General features: G+C 39.4%; 1 protein-coding gene across 1 annotated transcript in view; it reads left to right on the top strand.

The window, feature by feature from the left end:
- The first annotated feature begins 8,798 nt into the window (after nucleotides 1-8,798).
- ubxn4 (UBX domain protein 4) overlaps nucleotides 8,799-18,358 on the top strand; it is a 45,218-nt gene continuing 35,658 nt past the window's right edge. The window contains exons 1-5 of the mRNA XM_055022380.1: nucleotides 8,799-8,974; nucleotides 10,764-10,866; nucleotides 11,335-11,363; nucleotides 11,468-11,586; nucleotides 12,439-12,604. Of these exons, the coding sequence (XP_054878355.1) occupies nucleotides 8,851-8,974; nucleotides 10,764-10,866; nucleotides 11,335-11,363; nucleotides 11,468-11,586; nucleotides 12,439-12,604 (541 nt within the window). The 5' untranslated portion in view covers nucleotides 8,799-8,850. The remainder of the gene's footprint in view (nucleotides 8,975-10,763; nucleotides 10,867-11,334; nucleotides 11,364-11,467; nucleotides 11,587-12,438; nucleotides 12,605-18,358) is intronic.

Raw genomic sequence — 18,358 nt, forward strand, 5'->3', positions numbered from 1 at the left:
CAGTAAATGGACAATTTAAAATAATCAACTTCTATAATCCATGTAAAAGATTTTCAATAGATTTAATGGAGGAACTTGGTGTTTATTTAAACGGTAAAGTTATTTGGTGTGGGCATAGCTCATTATGGAGTCATCAAAATGGGGATATAATACATGAAATAATATTTGATATGTGTAAATGATGAAATTAATTCTCTAGAATTCATTTTAGAGATTATACAGAGTCAGCAATTCATTTAACACTGGTTTCAAATTCTGTAGCAGATGTTTGTTTATGGCAAGAAATCAATGAAACGACTAAAGAAAGTGATCATTATCCTATTGTGACTGGAATAAAGTTAAATATAGAGAGGTATTGTATAAAAGGGATAAAGAAATTGTGGTTTAGGTCTACAAATTGGAAACATTTAGGAACAGTAGTGAAATGAAAAGTATTCAAAGTGGATATCCACTCGTCCATTATCTGTCCACCCTTGTCCCTATTGGGACAAGGGAGTTGCTGGTGTCTCTCTCCAGCTGCATTCCAGGCGAGAGGGATTGAAAGAGTGAGTGGGTATCAGATATTAAATGATGGAGAAATAACAGCAGTTACTGACAGAGAAAAGGTAAATATGCTAGTAAATACTTTTGTTAAAATTCATAGTTCTGAAAATATCAGTGAAGGAAAAAAAGGAAGAGAAAAGACAATTTTAGAGAACAAGAACAAATGGGAGATACATTTGAATATGTTTTACAATAACAAAACTTAATAGTATAAGTTATCAGCTCCTGGAAAAGATAATATTAGTTATGTTTATGGTTAGTGATTTAAGTGAATATTCTAAAAATATTTCATTAGAAATGTATAATTGGAAATGAGAGGATAGAGAATTGCCAAAGAGTTGGAAGGAAGTAATGATTGATGACTTTGTGTTTTTGTGTTTGTTATGATGTAAAGCACTTTGAAATGCCTTGCTGCTGAAATGTTCTATACAAATAAAATTTGATTGATTGATTGATTATTCCAATCCAAAAACCAGGGAAAAATGAGTCAATACTAGAAAATTATCCGCCGATAGCGATAACATCCAACTTATGTAAAATAGTGGAGAGAATGATAAATGAAAGATTAAAATTTTATATGGAAAATAAAGGACTTATATTCTCTTATCACAGTGGTTTCAGGAAAAAGAAAAGATCATCCAACATTAGATGTGCTTAAACCTGGTTGGGAAAAGGAAAATAAACAATTAAAGAGCTTTGGATGGATAATAAACTCTAAAGTTAATGAAATTCATTTAAATCAATTCGATATATGTCACAGTTCCATTACCTGCAGCGCCATCTTGGATCCTTCCTGATGCAGAAGTTGATTTTTCATTATTAAAAAAGAAGAGAAAAGATGAATTTCACATTATGAATAAATATATAGTACAGGAACACTTACATAAATATTATAACTAAATACAAAGATACACAGATGCATTAAAAAATACAGCTAATAGGGTAGGGATAGCATTTATTGTGCCACAGTTTCAAAGTAAGGCAGTGAAAAGGAGGAAACAGGTGTAAACAGGAGAAATACTTGCTTTGCTTTGAGCAGTTTAATCGGTGGAAGAAATAAGACCAATAAAATAAATCATTTGTTCCGATTCTAGTTCTTTATTAGTCAGTTTGCAACATAATCAGTCAGGTTTATTAATTGAAATACAACAAACACTTTACAAAATCAATATGATAGGACTAACAGTAAATTTTGTATGGGTTCCAGCACATCACGGGATTAAGGGGAATGAAATGGCAGACAGGATGGGTAACAAGGTAAGGATAGATATTAATGTTAGTTTTAGTATAGCAGAAATAAAGGGTGGAATTAAACAAAAAAAAAACAAAAACAAAAGAGAGGTGGCAAAAGTTATGGGTAGAAGAAAGGAAGGTTATTTTATAAAATCCAAAGAGAATTGGACAAATGAGAAGAACAGAAAGAAACAGGAGAGGAAAGATAATTATTTCATGACTTAGAATCAGACACATTGGATTGACTAGATCACTGTTTTTGATAAGGAAACATCAGACAGGGAAATGCGACTGTGGGAAAGATGAGACAGTGGAACATGTTATTTTGAGTTGTAGAAATTATTTGATTCAGAGAAACAAGTTAATTAAAAATCTTAGAAATATGAAAATGAAATTTGATATTGTTGATTTATAAAAGGACTCAGGAAGCAGAGGATATCAGGCTATATTTGATTTTTTGAAACAAGAGTAAGTTGTATAATAGGATATAGTTTTTTTGTCATGTGGTCCACACTCCTTACCAGTTGGTGGCGGTAATGCTGACCTAAGGTTTCTTGCAAACTGGCAATAAATTTCAAGAAGAAAATTTTTGTTTAGATTTTTTTACAAAACATTTATTGTACAAATATTGAACAATAAAACTTTTACATAACTGAAACAAAAAAAAAAACAATAAATATTTACATTAGTAGCTTCTTATATTTTAGATCTCCCTGATCGGAAATAGTACACAAAACACTCTTAAAACCCATATTTGTAAAAAAAAATAATAATAAAATAAAAAAAATAAAAAACCCTTCAGATTCCCAGTGGCTCTGTGGAAACAAAACTTCAACCTCAACCTGGCCTTGACGTTACACTCCCACAGAGCCACGGCATCAAGTTAAGGTCCAGCCTGCATTTTGCCCATTTGAGTTAAATAAATAGCCATTTTGGCTTCGGCTACGAAATAATTTAAAATCTGGGATTTAAAAGTATTGGCTCAACTGTAATGTAAACCTTTGATAATAACGGAATTAGAAGAAAAAGGAGAACCACACTCCTTGATAGAGAAATAGAAGTTAGAGTTGGGGCTGCTTTCTCTACTAGATATATTGTTGAGAACAGTACCCCACAAGGCAGTATGGGTAGTTCTTTTTAATATTCTGATAAATGACATTTTTGATGAGATAGATGGTAGTACAGGGAAATCTTTATATTGGGGTTCTGTGGCTTTTTTTTTTTTTACAGAAAAAGATGCAGGAGGCCATTTTGAAAGTGGAAGGTTGAGCAAACAAATGGGGATTTAGAATGTCAGTTGCAAAGTCCAGTTATTTGTTTTTATAGAAAACAAAGAAGTTAATGTAAATCTTCATAATCAGAAGCTTGAACAAGCTACATAACTGGTTAGATTTTTAGGTGTCATCTTTGATTAAAAAAAATTACTTGGAAACAACACATAGAATTAGTTCAAAATAAATGTAAAAAAGTGAATAATTTGTTAAGATGTCTTTCTGGACATGATTTGGGAGCTTCAAGAAGCGCACAGTTGGGAGTTTGTCAGGCTCTCCTGAGATCTTCCTTTGATTATGGGTGTATAGCATATATAGCAGCTGATTAAATCAAAATCAAATCAAATTTTATTTGTATAGCACATTTCAGCAACAAGGCATTTCAAAGTGCTTTACATCATAAACACAAAGTCATGCATCATAGAATAAACGATACATTGTTCCAGCTCTGTTTCGCTCATTGGGGCCGTGTATCCCCTCACTGGGTGGGGACTTGTAGTTAAGTCCCCACAGTTCTGACATCCAGGTTCCTCCTTTTTGCCGTAGCATTTGTGTTGTATCTCGTCAATCTCAAGTTGTGATAGCAGTTGCCGTTTGCGGATGTTGGAACACTGAGCTACTAGTTGTTTAGCGCTTAGTGTTGACTGGGGATGTCGAAGTAACCATTCCTTCCCCAGTCTTTGCATGTAACCCCTCTGACTAGGGTTACTTGAGTAGTAGCATTCCAACAGATCCACATTTTCATCTCTCGCCCATTTCCGTCTTGTTCCAGTAGCCCATTTGTCATCAAGGTGCTCTGGTTCCCCAACACCTGACGCAGACCTTGTTTGGCCGGGCGACGTCTGAGCCGGCATGTTATGCAACTTAGTATCTCTCATGGTATGAGGTAGGCAGTAGCTTGAAGGGTCTTGCCTAAGGACCCAGACTGGATTTGAACCCTGCCCTCTCGGGTGATATACTGATGCCTTATGTATTGAGCTATCCATATATATATATATATATATATATATATATATATATATATATATATATATATATATATCAAACACCGAGAGGTCGCTTGCTAATGCCTGAAGGCTCTCACAACAACGTCCGTTTAGAATTATTTTACCACAGTTACCTTCAATGACAACGACAAAGACCAAACTGCGTTCTTTAGCAGAGTTTATGGCCTCAGGAATGGATCCCTCAAACCAAAGCATCGCTGAATATTTAGTTTCTAGTGTCTCAATTTGCTGTGACATGGAGTGGTATGGAGTGTGGTTCATATTGGTCTCGCTCTCTCTCTTTTTTTTATATCTCTCTTTTTTTTATATATATATATATATATATATATATATATATATATATATATATATATATATATATATATATATATATATAGCTGACTGGATAGCTCAATACATAAGGCATCAGTATATCACCCGAGAGGGCAGGGTTCGAATCCAGTCTGGGTCCTTAGGCAAGACCCTTCAAGCTACTGCCTACCTCATACCATGAGAGATACTAAGTTGCGTAACATGCCGGCTCAGACGTCGCCCGGCCAAACAAGGTCTGCGTCAGGTGTTGGGGAACCAGAGCACCTTGATGACAAATGGGCTACTGGAACAAGACGGAAATGGGCGAGAGATGAAAATGTGGATCTGTTGGAATGCTACTACTCAAGTAACCCTAGTGAGAGAGGTTACATGCAAAGACTGGGGAAGGAATGGTTACTTCGACATCCCCAGTCAACACTAAGCGCTAAACAACTAGTAGCTCAGTGTTCCAACATCCGCAAACGGCAACTGCTATCACAACTTGAGATTGACGAGATACAACACAAATGCTACGGCAAAAGGGAGGAACCCGGATGTCAGGACTGTGGGGACTTAACTACAAGTCCCCACCCAGTGAGGGGATACACGGCCCCAATGAGCGAAACAGAGCTGAACGAGACAGCTGCTGACCTGAGAGAGAGAATCATGACCCGAATGACAACCAGGCCTCCCCGGCGCCAATTACAACGGCTGAGTGAAGTACCATCAGAAAGTCTCATTGAGAATGTGAATGCAGCATTGAGAACGATCCCTACCAACACCATAACAGAACCAATGAGCTGATCTACAACTCAGCATCAGTGATCCTTGAGATACTTGGCTATAAGAGCAACCATGAGACCCAATACCCACCATGGAAAAGACGGTTAGAGGCTAAATTCAAGGTAACAAGGAGGAAGTGAGCCAACTGTCAGAGCTCCACAAGGGTGCAATGAAAAGACCAGTACCCAGAAAGTACAGGCAGATGCCCATACCTGAAGCACTCGAGACTGCCAAACAGAGGCTCCAAGCCTTGTCCAGCCGCCTACAGAGATACACAAGGGAGAATGAATCCAGAAGGATTAACCGGCTCTTCTCCACTCAACCAGCTAAGGTGTACTCTCAATGGCAGGGTAACAATAACAACAGAGCAGACCCACCAAGGCTGGAGACGGAACAATACTGGAAAGGCATATGGGAAAGGGAGGCGTCCCACAACAGCAATGCACAGTGGCTGATCTCTCTACGAGAGGACCACAGCAACCTCCCTGAGCAAGCCCCGGTAACCATCACTGTGACAGATGTCCAAGAAAGAGTCTCAGGTATGAAAAACTGGACAGCACCAGGGCCTGACATGATCCATGCCTACTGGCTAAAGAAACTCACTGCTCTCCATGAGCGAATGGCAGCCCAAATGAACCAGCTGCTACAAAGTGGGACTCACCCTGAATGGTTAACTGAAGGGCGGACAATCCTAATCCAGAAGGATCCATCAAAGGGTCCAGTCCCACCCAACTACCGACCAATAACCTGCCTCTCCACAACCTGGAAGCTCATGTCAGGCATCATAGCGGCCAAGATAAGCAAACACATGGATAAACACATGAGCACGGCACAGAAGGGTATCGGTGTAAATAGCAGAGGAGCCAAACACCAACTCCTCGTAGACCGCACAGTTGCCCGAGACTGCAAAACCCGACACACCAACCTGTGCATGGCTTGGATTGATTACAAGAAAGCCTATGACTCAATGCCGCATACTTGGATCATTGAATGCTTAGAGATGTATAACATCAACAGGACTCTGAGAGCCTTCATTGCAAACTCGATGAGGCTGTGGAAAACCACCCTTGAAGCCAACTGCAAACCACTTGCACAAGTGTCCATCAAATGTGGCATATACCAAGGAGATGCTCTGTCCCCGCTACTGTTCTGCATAGGCCTGAACCCCCTCAGCCAAGTTATCAACAAGACTGGCTACGGATACAGACTCAAAAATGGGGCCAATATCAGTCACCTACTCTACATGGATGACATCAAGCTGTACGCCAAGTGTGAGCGAGACATCGACTCACTGATCCACACCACAGGATCTACAGCACTGACATTGGGATGTCATTCGGACTAGAGAAATGTGGTCGGCTGGTCACAAAGAGGGGGAAGGTCATCCACAGAAGGGGTCTCACTCCCAGAAGGAACAATAGCAGACATAGAGGACAGTTACAAGTACCTAGGTATACCACAAGCAAATGGCAACCTCGATGAGGTCACAAGGAAAGGAGCCACAGCTAAATACCTCCAACGAATAAGGCAAGTCCTGAGAAGCCAGCTCAATGGCAAGAACAAAATCCGTGCGATAAACAGCTATGCCTTGCCAGTAATCAGATACCCTGCTGGAATAATTAGCTGGCCAAAGGAGGAGATAAAAGCCACAGATATTAAGACCAGAAAGCTACTAACAATGCATGGAGGGTTCCATCCCAAATCCAGCACCCTGAGACTGTACACGAGCCGCAAGGAAGGAGGCAGAGGACTAGTGAGTGTGAGAACCACTGTCCAGGACGAAACAACTAAGATCCATAAATACATCAGGGACAAAGCCTCAACAGACAATGTGCTCAGTGAATGTCTCAGACAACAGGGAACGGAGGTTGAGGTGCCAGAGATACCATCATGGGAGGACAAACCCCTACATGGGATGTACCACCAGCAAATAACCCAAGTGGCTGATATCAGTAAATCCTACCAATGGCTGGAAAAAGCTGGACTCAAGGACAGCACAGAGGCCCTCATCCTGGCAGCCCAGGAACAGGCCCTAAACACCAGAGCAATAGAGGCCCAGATCTACCACACCAGACAAGACCCAAGGTGTAGGTTGTGCAAGGAGGCCCCTGAGACAGTCCAGCACATCACAGCAGGGTGCAAGATACTGGCAGGGAAAGCGTACATGGAGCGACATAACCAAGTGGCAGGCATAGTGTACAGAAACATCTGTGCAGAATATGGACTGGAAACCCCAAGATCAAAGTGGGAAACACCCCCAAAGGTGGTGGAGAACGCCAGAGCTAAGATCCTGTGGGACTTCCAGATCCAGACAGACAAAATGGTAATGGCGAACCAACCAGACATTGTCGTAGTGGATAAACATCAGAGGAAAGCCGTTGTGGTAGATGTAGCAATACCAAGTGATTGCAACATCAGGAAAAAGGAGCACGAGAAACTAGAGAAATACCAGGGCCTCAGGGAAGAACTGGAGAGGGCCTGGAAGGTGAAGACCACAGTGGTGCCTGTGGTCATCGGGGCCCTCGGGGCAGTAACCCCCAAACTGGAGCAGTGGCTACAACAGATCCCAGGAACAACATCAGACATCTCAGTCCAGAAATGTGCAGTCCTTGGCACAGCCAAGATACTGCGCAGAACCCTCAAGCTCCCAGGCCTCTGGTAGAGGACCCGAGCTCAGAGGATAAGAACCACCGCGGTGGGTGAGAAGGGAATTTTTATATATATATATATATATATATATATATATATATATATATATAAATATATATATATATAATTTCAAAACCTTAAACAGTTGTGTGGAGTCTATCGTGTGGTTTTATTGGTTGTCTTAGCAAGCGACCTCTCGGTGTGGTTCATATTGGTCTCGCTCTCTCTCTTTTTTTTATATCTCTTTTATATATATATATATATATATATATATATATATATATATATATATATATATATATATATATATATATATATATATATATATCAAACACCGAGAGGTCGCTTGCTAATGCCTGAAGGCTCTCACAACAACGTCCGTTTAGAATTATTTTACCACAGTTACCTTCAATGACAACGACAAAGACCAAACTGCGTTCTTTAGCAGAGTTTATGGCCTCAGGAATGGATCCCTCAAACCAAAGCATCGCTGAATATTTAGTTTCTAGTGTCTCAATTTGCTGTGACATGGAGTGGTATGGAGTGGTATGGAGTGTGGTTCATATTGGTCTCGCTCTCTCTTTTTTTTATATCTCTCTTTTTTATATATATATATATATTATATATATATATATAATTATATATATATAATTCTAAACGGACGTTGTTGTGAGAGCCTTCAGGCATTAGCAAGCGACCTCTCGGTGTGGTTCATATTGGTCTCGCTCTCTCTCTTTTTTTTATATCTCTCTTTTTTATATATATATATATATATATTTTATATCTCTCTTTTTTATATATATATATATATATATATATATATATATATATATATATATATATATATATATATATATATATATATATATATATATATATATATATATATATATAAAAAAAGAGAGATATAAAAAAAAGAGAGAGAGCGAGACCAATATGAACCATACTCCATACCAGTAGGTGGCGGTAATGCCACTGCAGGTTTGTTGGCAACCGCCAATAAACTCAACAAGAAGAAGAGGAAGAGGAGGAGGAAGAAGAAGGCGACACTATTACTGCTTCTATTGTTGCTGATGTCACAGCAAATTGAGACACTAGAAACTAAATATTCAGCGATGCTTTGGTTTGAGGGATCCATTCCTGAGGCCATAAACTCTGCTAAAGAACGCAGTTTGGTCTTTGTCGTTGTCATTGAAGGTAACTGTGGTAAAATAATTCTAAACGGACGTTGTTGTGAGAGCCTTCAGGCATTAGCAAGCGACCTCTCGGTGTTTGATAAACCCGGTCCAACGTTTCGCTGTTTGTTCGAACCGGTTGGTTTTAATGCTGCTTCTAGTTTGGCTCGGAAATCAATTAGACACGAGAATGACGTCAAATTCAACTTAAACTTAGTAAAGCAGCAGGTGAACCAGCTGGCTTTGCTTGTTTTGATTTTACTCGGAAACATGGCTTCCTACGCAAGCCGACACCACGAATTTCTTAATCAACTGTGGGTTTCAAACACCGTCGAAGACTTTCCCTTCGGGAAGGTGTCCAGTTCCTTATTTGTGAACAATTTAATACAACATCTCATAAAATTCAAGTATTATGAAAAAGTTTCACATATTTTGTCACTCATGCAGAGTGGAACAGATGGAGTGAGATATTTAAATCATTTATTTTTTTATGTTGAGATTACAAAAGCACAAAACTTAGCCAAACTTTTTAGTATGTTGTTCCACTTCCATTGTGTGACTAAGACATTTGGAATTGCTGTGGCTCTTAAACTGACAGACTTCATAGAGAGGAACCCAGTGAGGTCTTTTCCCAGCTCTATACTTGAATTGTGTTACAACCAGATTTCTTTTCCACATTTTTGTCACAAACTTGCATTAAGGCTGTTTAGGCATCCCTAAACAGTTTATTAGGGAATCAGGGGATAGAAATAGAAACTGTTAAAGCTTCTGCCTCTTCTTTACCTGGATTGGTTGAGCGTGATAGAACAGGGAGGCTTTTTCTCTTCTTAAAACAATTATATATAATTTGAATTTCTCCCCAGTCAAAAAAAAAGCTAAGTGGTAAAAAGCTTTTTTTTGTAATATGTTGTTTATACAATTGTTTTACAAAAATAATGCTTTAAATATGTTTTTGCATTTTACTGAAATCTTTTGTGATAGGTGGCCATAGGGTAGAACTTAATTTTGAAGATGACAAAAAATTAGATGCAAAGTTGTATGTTTAGATTTGTTGACCTAAACTTTAGTCTTTTGCAAAAAAAAAAAAACAAACTTTTGCATCTTTCTATTGGCTCTGATCAAGGTAAACAGCAATTCTGTTCCGTAAAAATGAATTAATTTTAGTTTAATTGAATTCTTTTTAAGTTTTATTATTTCAGCTGCCTCCACAAAGTCAAACATGAGTCCATGGCAGTTCTAGTTTGAATTCAGGAAGATGATTCCAAACACAGCAGAAAATCTACAGCACAATATGATAAAACAATACCCCAGTCAGATTTTTTAAAACTGAAGAGTTGCATCTCCAAAGAAGGGAGCCGGATGAAGTCTAGCCACATACATGTGATAGAACTGTTAAAGTAATACAGGAAAGGACTTTGCCGGGACGCTGCAGCTTATTTTGGGTAATAAATACAGACAGTATGGAATGTGTCCTTCTGGATTTAGGGTTGAATTCAAGTAATTTTCAGATCTAGTAAAGGTCAGATGACTTATTTCGAGTGGATATGTTGAACAGTAACACTTTTTTTCCCTCAACTGTAGTTACTTGGCAGAAAACTGTTTGCTTATTACTTATAAAACACAGTTGTATCTGTGTGAGAACAGCAGGTCTGTGTCTTCATGATGTATAGTTTACATGTAAAGTTATTAGATGTCTGATTTAAATTATTCTTTTTAATCAATTTAGTAAACTTATTTTTCAGCTCACCCTTCTGTGAGATGTTCACATGTTCTGTGTTAAATCCATCCTGCCTGTGATTTTACTCTGTCAGGGGAAGATGAACAGTCTAAGCAGCTGATGTCCAGTTGGGAAGATGGCAGTGTCTCGGAGGCTGCCCAGAACTGCTGTGTGGCCATCAGGGTCAATGCAAAGAGGTACATATTAGTTCTTTGCTGTGTGTACAACAGCTTTTGTTAATTTGTTCAAACAACACTGTAAAAACTCAAATTTTATTATTACAGCAAATGTCTCGCCTATAAAAGCACTTTGAACACTGCAATATTATATAATCGTTTATGGGTAATAAACGATAACTCGGTCAACATAAATGACTTGGGCTCAGCCATACTTGGGATTGATTCTTGTGTGAATTATTCAGCTACTCTGATAGCCCAAAGTTAGACTCCTGGAACCATTGCAAGTTCACTTTTCAGGCTATTCATTGTATTTTGCAAAAGAATTACCTCAGTTGGCCGTGTTAATAAAATATTGGCTTTGAGCTGGACCTGGTGTGTTGTCTAAGCTTTTTATTTTATCTCTACAGATGTTATTACACAGTTCATACAAATTCAAAATTCTTTAATGTATATTTTATTCCTCATGGAATCACTTTCTCTTCCCAGTGACACTTGTGTCCAGTTTTCCCAGATCTGTATCCTTTGTTGCTTAATACGTGTTATACATGTGTTGTAACTATATTTATATCTAAGTACAGGACTTTGTTAAAGCTTGTGCTCCTTCATTAGCCTGTTATAGATCCCGTAGTATGCATACCCTCTAGCTTCTTCATCGGGGTGACTGGAATTCCTCTGGAGGTCATTGCTGGAAGCGTGTCTCCTGATGAACTGATGAAGAGAATCAACAAAGTAAAAAAGGTAAATTTACTTTGTAACACTGCCATCTTTTCAACACATATTAAAAAGATGGCTTGATGAAAATAAACATATAGGTTAACTAAAACCAAATGTAGAGTATTTGGTAGCTGGAGGTTCGACACAAAAGTAAAAAAGAAAAAAAAAAAAAAACAATGGCTAAGTTCATGCAGCACGTCTTGATGCTCAATTCCGATTTTTTTGTTTGTTTTTTGCTGAAATTCTATTTTTTCGTTTGGTCATTGATACTATCAATTGAATTTGACTAATCATATTTCATGTGAATAATTTACAACTAAAAGCAAGCAGCATGTGCAGATGAACATCATAGATGTCAGCCAGCATCCATCCATATTCTTCTGCTTATCTGGAGTTGGGATAGCAGACTAAGTAGGGAGGCCCAGACTTCCTATTAAACGTCTTTCCTATTCTTTAAAGACTCTAAAAACAAAACATGACCAATTTAATTAAAGCTAACAATCTTGCATATTCAGATCTTATATATATATATATTGCATTACTTCATCAGCAGAAGTTACAATTTCAGTTTTTTTTTTTTTTTTAAATAACCTTATATAAAAATCACTGGTTGAGTAGGAACTAACTGATCTTGGCAATATGTTTATTTTTGAATACATGATGTGGTGAGTACTAGGGAGCTTGTGGATTAATCTATGCCACATGAAAATGGCAAAACAATCCTCATAACAGAAATTTTAATGTATTTTATTGAACTTGGGAAACACGGATATGAAAACTAAAAATATGAACAACTTTTCTTTCTCTTGTCTTTGCTTAATTGCCTTTAAGGAAGCTGAATCTATAAAACGTGCGCATTTTCCCGTTTTCTTACAGATGCACTGTCAAGGAGTAGAAGATACTGCTGCAACAGATGCACAGGATTCTTTCGAGACCAGACCACCTGATAGCATAGCCACAGATCCTAGCTCAGTTCCAGCAGTGCCCGTTGGGCTGGAAATGATCAGCGATGAACCTGGAGAGGCAGCAGCTGCAACAAAAGGTGTGAATGATTGCTCACTTATTCAGTGACTGTCTAAGAAGTTCTTTTTTCAGAGATTCTGCTCCAAAGTTGTCAACTTATGTTTTTACAAAATCTAAAAGGGGGAAGATTTTGTCTTCAGGACATGTCTGTAACCTACCTTCCTGATTGGATTCATAAGAATTTAAGGGCAGATACAGCTGGGTGTCATCAGTTTAACAGTGGAAATTCATCATGTGCTGATAAACTTCCCAACTGGACGCATATACTCTATAGAGTAAAGAATTTACTCTACAAGTAACACTGGAGTGTGAATAATATTTGTCCCAAAAATAAGTGGAATTTTATTGAGAATATATAAGTTGTGGACACAGATCAATAAAAATACATTTTACAGTAGATAGCGTCGATAAGCAAACATCTGGTGGAACTGCACATCTGCAGAGCTCATTGTACTAGCTACTTCTCAGTGGTACTTTTAAATCATAAAATGAATAACAATAAAAAGTATCAATATAAATATATAGAATAGAAAGATTAACGGTAGTTTAGTTGTCTTATGGCATGAGTGATGAAGCTGTTGTGGAATCTGGTTGTTCTGCATTTGAAGCTACTGAACCTTTTCCCAGAAGGCAGCAGGAAGAACAAACCATATAGAGGGTGGAAGGGTCTTTGTGATTGGCCAAGCCCTGGACAGACAGTGACTGTGAGCAGTGTCAAGAATGCAAGGAATCTCAGTCCTGATAACTCTCAGCTCTTTCACCACTTTCTTATTGCCAGGAAGAGGTATTAAATGCTCCAAGCCATACAGACATGTCTAGTAAGTGGTTAATCCTTCTTGGATCCTCTAAATCTCCCATCAATCTTGTTTGGTTTAAAAGCTGAATCAAAAGGCACACCAACTGAGTATTTTTATCTGATTATCTATGTTTTAATTTACAAATTTCAACTACCACATCATCAACAAAAAGCAGAGATGTGATCCCAAGGCCAAGTAAAAGGAATCCCCTCAAAACCTTGGCTGCGCCTAGAAATTCTGTCCATGAAAGTAATTAACAGAATCAGAGACAAAGGGCAGCCCTGGCAGAGTCCAACCCTCACTGGAAATGAGCTGACTTGCTGTCGGCAATGTGGACCATACTCTGACACCGGTCATACAGGGACCTCACAGCCCGTGTCAAAAGGCCTGGTACCCCATACTCCTGGAGAACCCCCGCAGGGCTCCCCGAGGGACATGGTCGAACAAAACAGTTGTAGACCAGTTGGGTGAACTCCCATGCACCCTCAAGGACCCTGCTGAGAGTGTAGAGCTGATCCAGTGTTCCACGACCAGGACCAAAACCACACTGAGTCTGAGATTTGACTATCTGACAGACCCTCCTCTCCAGGACCTCTGAATAGACCTTGGCAGGGAGGCTTAAGAGTGTGACCCCCCTGCAATTGGAGCACACCCTCTGGTCCCCCTTTTTGAACAGGGGGACCGCCACCCCAGTCTGCCAATCCAGGGGAACTGCCCCTGATGTCCACACAATATCGCAGAGTTGTGGACAACATCCAGGGCCTTAAGGACCCCAGGACGAATCTCATCTAGCCCTGGGCAGTGGCAACGAGGAGCTTGTTAACCAGCCTGGCGACCTCATTTCCAGAGATTGGAGAGCCCGACCCAGGGTCCCCAGGCTCAGCTTCCTCAATGGAAGGCATGTTGGTGGGACTGAGGAGGTCTTTGAAGTATTCTGCCCACGGGCCCACAACGTCCTGAGTTGAGGTCAGCAGCACACCATCGCCACTATAAACAGTGTTGGTGCCATACCCCCTCCTGAGACGCCGCCACCCTCGGCCAGCACCCATCCCACGCCACACCCAACTCATTTGGCCCCTCTTACAGGGAAGAGTGTCTGAAAAGGAATAACATTCTCTTTCATAACTGAGGACCATGTCCCTCTCTGAACCTCGGTGAACTCTCAGCACTTTTAGAGGATAGCTGGTAGGTAGTCATGGTCCAGATTTATTTTGTTTTTCACACCAGACAAATCCCTTACGCTGGCAAGCCTTGTGAAATAAGTACTCTTTGTATTTTAAGCTCAGAAATCTCACAACGATTGACTGTGGTGGTGTGCCCTCTGGTAGCTTCGGTCCCAGCATTTGATTAACTCGTTCATCTGCATGTCTGGCCTGCTGTCTTCCAGACCGAGCCACTCTTTCAGTCTCGACAAATGTAACCATGGATTCAGTCATTTTCTGCCAACTCTGGACCACCATAGATTCTGACGTTTTCTCTCCTAGATCAGCTCTCCAGGTCCACCAGTTTATCCTCCAGACTCATGTGTAACTTTAGCAATTCCAAACTTCCTGGGTTTGCTCCTTTGTGTTCCTCTACTTCATTAATCCTTGTATTTGCTTTTCTAACTGGTTTTTGTTAGGCAATCGCAATCAGCTGAATGAGAGTAATTCAGTAATTTCTCCTGTTATCTCAGGAGCCTCTCTACCGAGTGGCTATTTTTACGCTGTTCCTGGACGGAAGTGAAGAAGAGGTGAAGTTTAGGCAAAAGTTGAATTGAGATACTTGGGGGTCACCTGACTGACTTGTCACAGTTGCATAACTCCAATTTATAGTAAGCTGTTATCTCAGATTAAAAAAGATTTGGAAAGATTGCAAATTCTCCCTCTATTTCTTGCGGGCAGCATGGTAACTATGAGGATGAATGTGCTACCGTGGCTATTTTTTCTCTTAGCTCCCACCCGGTAGTAGTTCCTTACATCACCTTTAAACTTTTGGACAGACTAATATCTAAATTAACCTTGCAAAACAGCCACCAGAGAGTGAGATAAAGTTCTTTGTCCCTCTTAAGACTTAGGTGTTCTGGCGCTTCCACGTATTATGAGTTATTTTTGGACAGCGCAGCTTATTGCTCTAGTTTCATGGATCAAGTTCAATATATATACATAATGGTTATAGTTGGAGACAAGCTCTGTAGAAAATTTTGTTTCTGTAGCGGCTATCTTTTTTGATGAAAAAATTTGAGGCGAAAACTTCCATCATCCGTCCATCCATTTTCTAACATCTTTGTTCCTAGAGGATTTGGGAGGAGTGCTTGTGCCTATCTCCAGCTAACGTTCCGGGCGAGAGGCGGGGTACACAATGGACAGGTCGCCAATCTGTCACAGGGCAACACAGAGACAGACAGAACAAACAACCATGCACACACACACATTATAAATGAATTTTGTTTCCCCTAGGTGTGTGGGATAAGGTTAGGAAGATATTAAGGTCAGTGTTTTCTTCAACACAAGCATCTGGAAAAACTGACTGTTGATTTTGTACTTATGAATCTTGATGGGGGAATCTTATTGGTTAACTTTGAAACAAATATAACGGGGATAATGGTTACCTATTCCGATGCTTTCAAATAAGGCATTATTTTCAGAATCATAAAAAACTAGGTGAGTAAAAATACTGACAGATTTTGAACAATGCTGGATTGATGTGGTAGAAGATAAAATAATTTAAAAAATATTATTTCGATTCCATCTCAGAAATTGCACACTGGTCAAGATGGAACAAAACTTTATGTAAAGATTAAATAAATGGTGTTACGAACCGTCAAGGGGTGGTCAGGTCATAACACGAAGGATCCATCCTCTTCAGATCTCAAGAAACAACACACACGAAGTTGAACATTTTGTCATATTATTTATTTTAAAGAGATGTGTTTTTGTATTGCGATGTTACAGCAAGTGGAGCATATGAGCTAATGCCGAAAACAACAAACAAAAGGAAACTAACTGAAAATTAACCAACTTACCTAATTGAAAGTAAAGAAACCAAATGACAAAAACGTGCCTCCCTAACTAAAAAAAAAACAGGAGAAAACTAATAAAACATAGACGGCAGCTCACTCCTACAACCTCCAGAACTTTACATAGTTTAACAGACAAACAATCTGGCCAGTTGAGATGAACTGAGGATGGATGACAGGAAGTGCGTGTCTGAAGCTTTTATATCTGTCACCTCCGGGAGGCCACCAATTGGGCGTCTTTGTCGTCTTCCGGGAGCCAATCAGAGACAGGCACCTGCACACTCATATTTGTATAATTAATTTACGAAGCCAGTCGTTACAATGGGAATTAGAACTCACTACCCTAGTCAATGGTGCTGACTGCAGAGATTCCTGGACTACATGGCATAAATGTCAAAATGATTAGATTTTTTAAATCCCAATTATGGCCAGTCATGATAATAATGCTAGTGTCTTATGCTGGCAGAAGTTTGCGCACATAGGACATTATTAAATAATTTCCACTTGTTAAGTGTCAGAATAGTGACACTTTTTAGAAAAGTTTTTATTTGATGTTTGGTTCTTCCTACCTATTGCTTATGTTTATGCATACTGGAATTATCCATTTGATGAGCTGTTCTTGAAGCATGAAGGCAGTCAGCTCCAGTGACAAATGCTGAAGAATATTACTAAATGTTCTAATTATAGATATATAACTGTATATAACTGAACTGATTAGTTTCTGAACAGTGCCTGTAACAGTAAAAGTGCTGATCAAACAAAACATGAAAGTTATTGATTGTTTTTTTTAATCTTCGTCCTGTATACTGAAACCACTGAAGTCATCTTATTCAGTGTTGGAGTTATCACCATCAGAACAGCTTCGTCACATACCTTTTCTGTCTATGTCAGTGTTGCTCTCCTTGTCACTGTCATCCCAGGGTAAAGCTGGCTTTGAAGCTATGGTGCCCTCTTCACGCAGCAGTCCAGCCCTTTGGAACCCATTGGTGATGGTGGATTCATTCACTCTGCTCCACAGTTAGGATCCACTGACAGACCTCAGAAAATGACGTTCTTCGCTGTCAGCTTTTGTGAAGGATTTATTGCTGCTAGTAAACCAAGCCTTCCATTCACCCCTGAGTGCTGCTTTAACTGCTCGATACACACTGATGTCTAGGGGTTTCAAATACTGTTGTACCTCCAGGAATAACAGCAAAAATTGAGTTGGTTCTTTTGAACCAACTCAATTCATTTCAAAGGGTTAGGGTTATCTGTTTGATGATGTATTCTCTAAACATGAAGGCAGACAGCTCGAATGACAAATGCTGAAGAATATGGACCTTACCAAGCTCCACCCGCAACCGACCTACAAAATTTCACGTGGCCACAAGTCTCACAAACAAAGCCTTGTTTCTATGTAAACATGGGGTCTTCCTCTTGGACTGGTAGAGTATTTCTGAGTCCATTATTGCATCATTCCTGCCGGATTTTCACCAAATATCAGCTATAACTCTGGACATAGGAACTGACAAGTTCATGTCATGTTTTTTGGATGTCAAGGTGTTTGAGCCACGATGCCTCCATCATTATGCACCGAACAGCAAAATGCTTTTGGTCGATGAGGAAAACAGCATCATTATAGCTGTGGACAAGATCACTGATGCTTATTGTTCTTGCAAGGCTGGGTAAGTCGGGCATTCGTCGTTTTGTAGGTTACTTTTGAAATCAGTAACCTGATTTTTGTTAATTTTAACCTGATTTTTGTTAATTTTTGTTAATTTCTGTTTGTTGGCAAATGTTTGAGTGTGCCCAGGCCTGATACACTGTACTTGGTGCTAGAGTGGCTAACACGAGTAACAGTTTAGTCACAAGCCTTTCATGCTAAAATAAAATCTTTAAGGTATGTCAGATACACATTACATGTTGATCTGATCTAACATGAGGCTGTGTAGCAGACAGGCATCAAGGTGTAGAATTAGTATACTGGATACTGCCATTA

The sequence above is a fragment of the Poeciliopsis prolifica genome, unplaced genomic scaffold (assembly GCF_027474105.1).
Source record: "Poeciliopsis prolifica strain line A6 unplaced genomic scaffold, Auburn_PproV2 SCAFFOLD085, whole genome shotgun sequence".
Taxonomy (NCBI): Eukaryota; Metazoa; Chordata; class Actinopteri; order Cyprinodontiformes; family Poeciliidae; genus Poeciliopsis; species Poeciliopsis prolifica.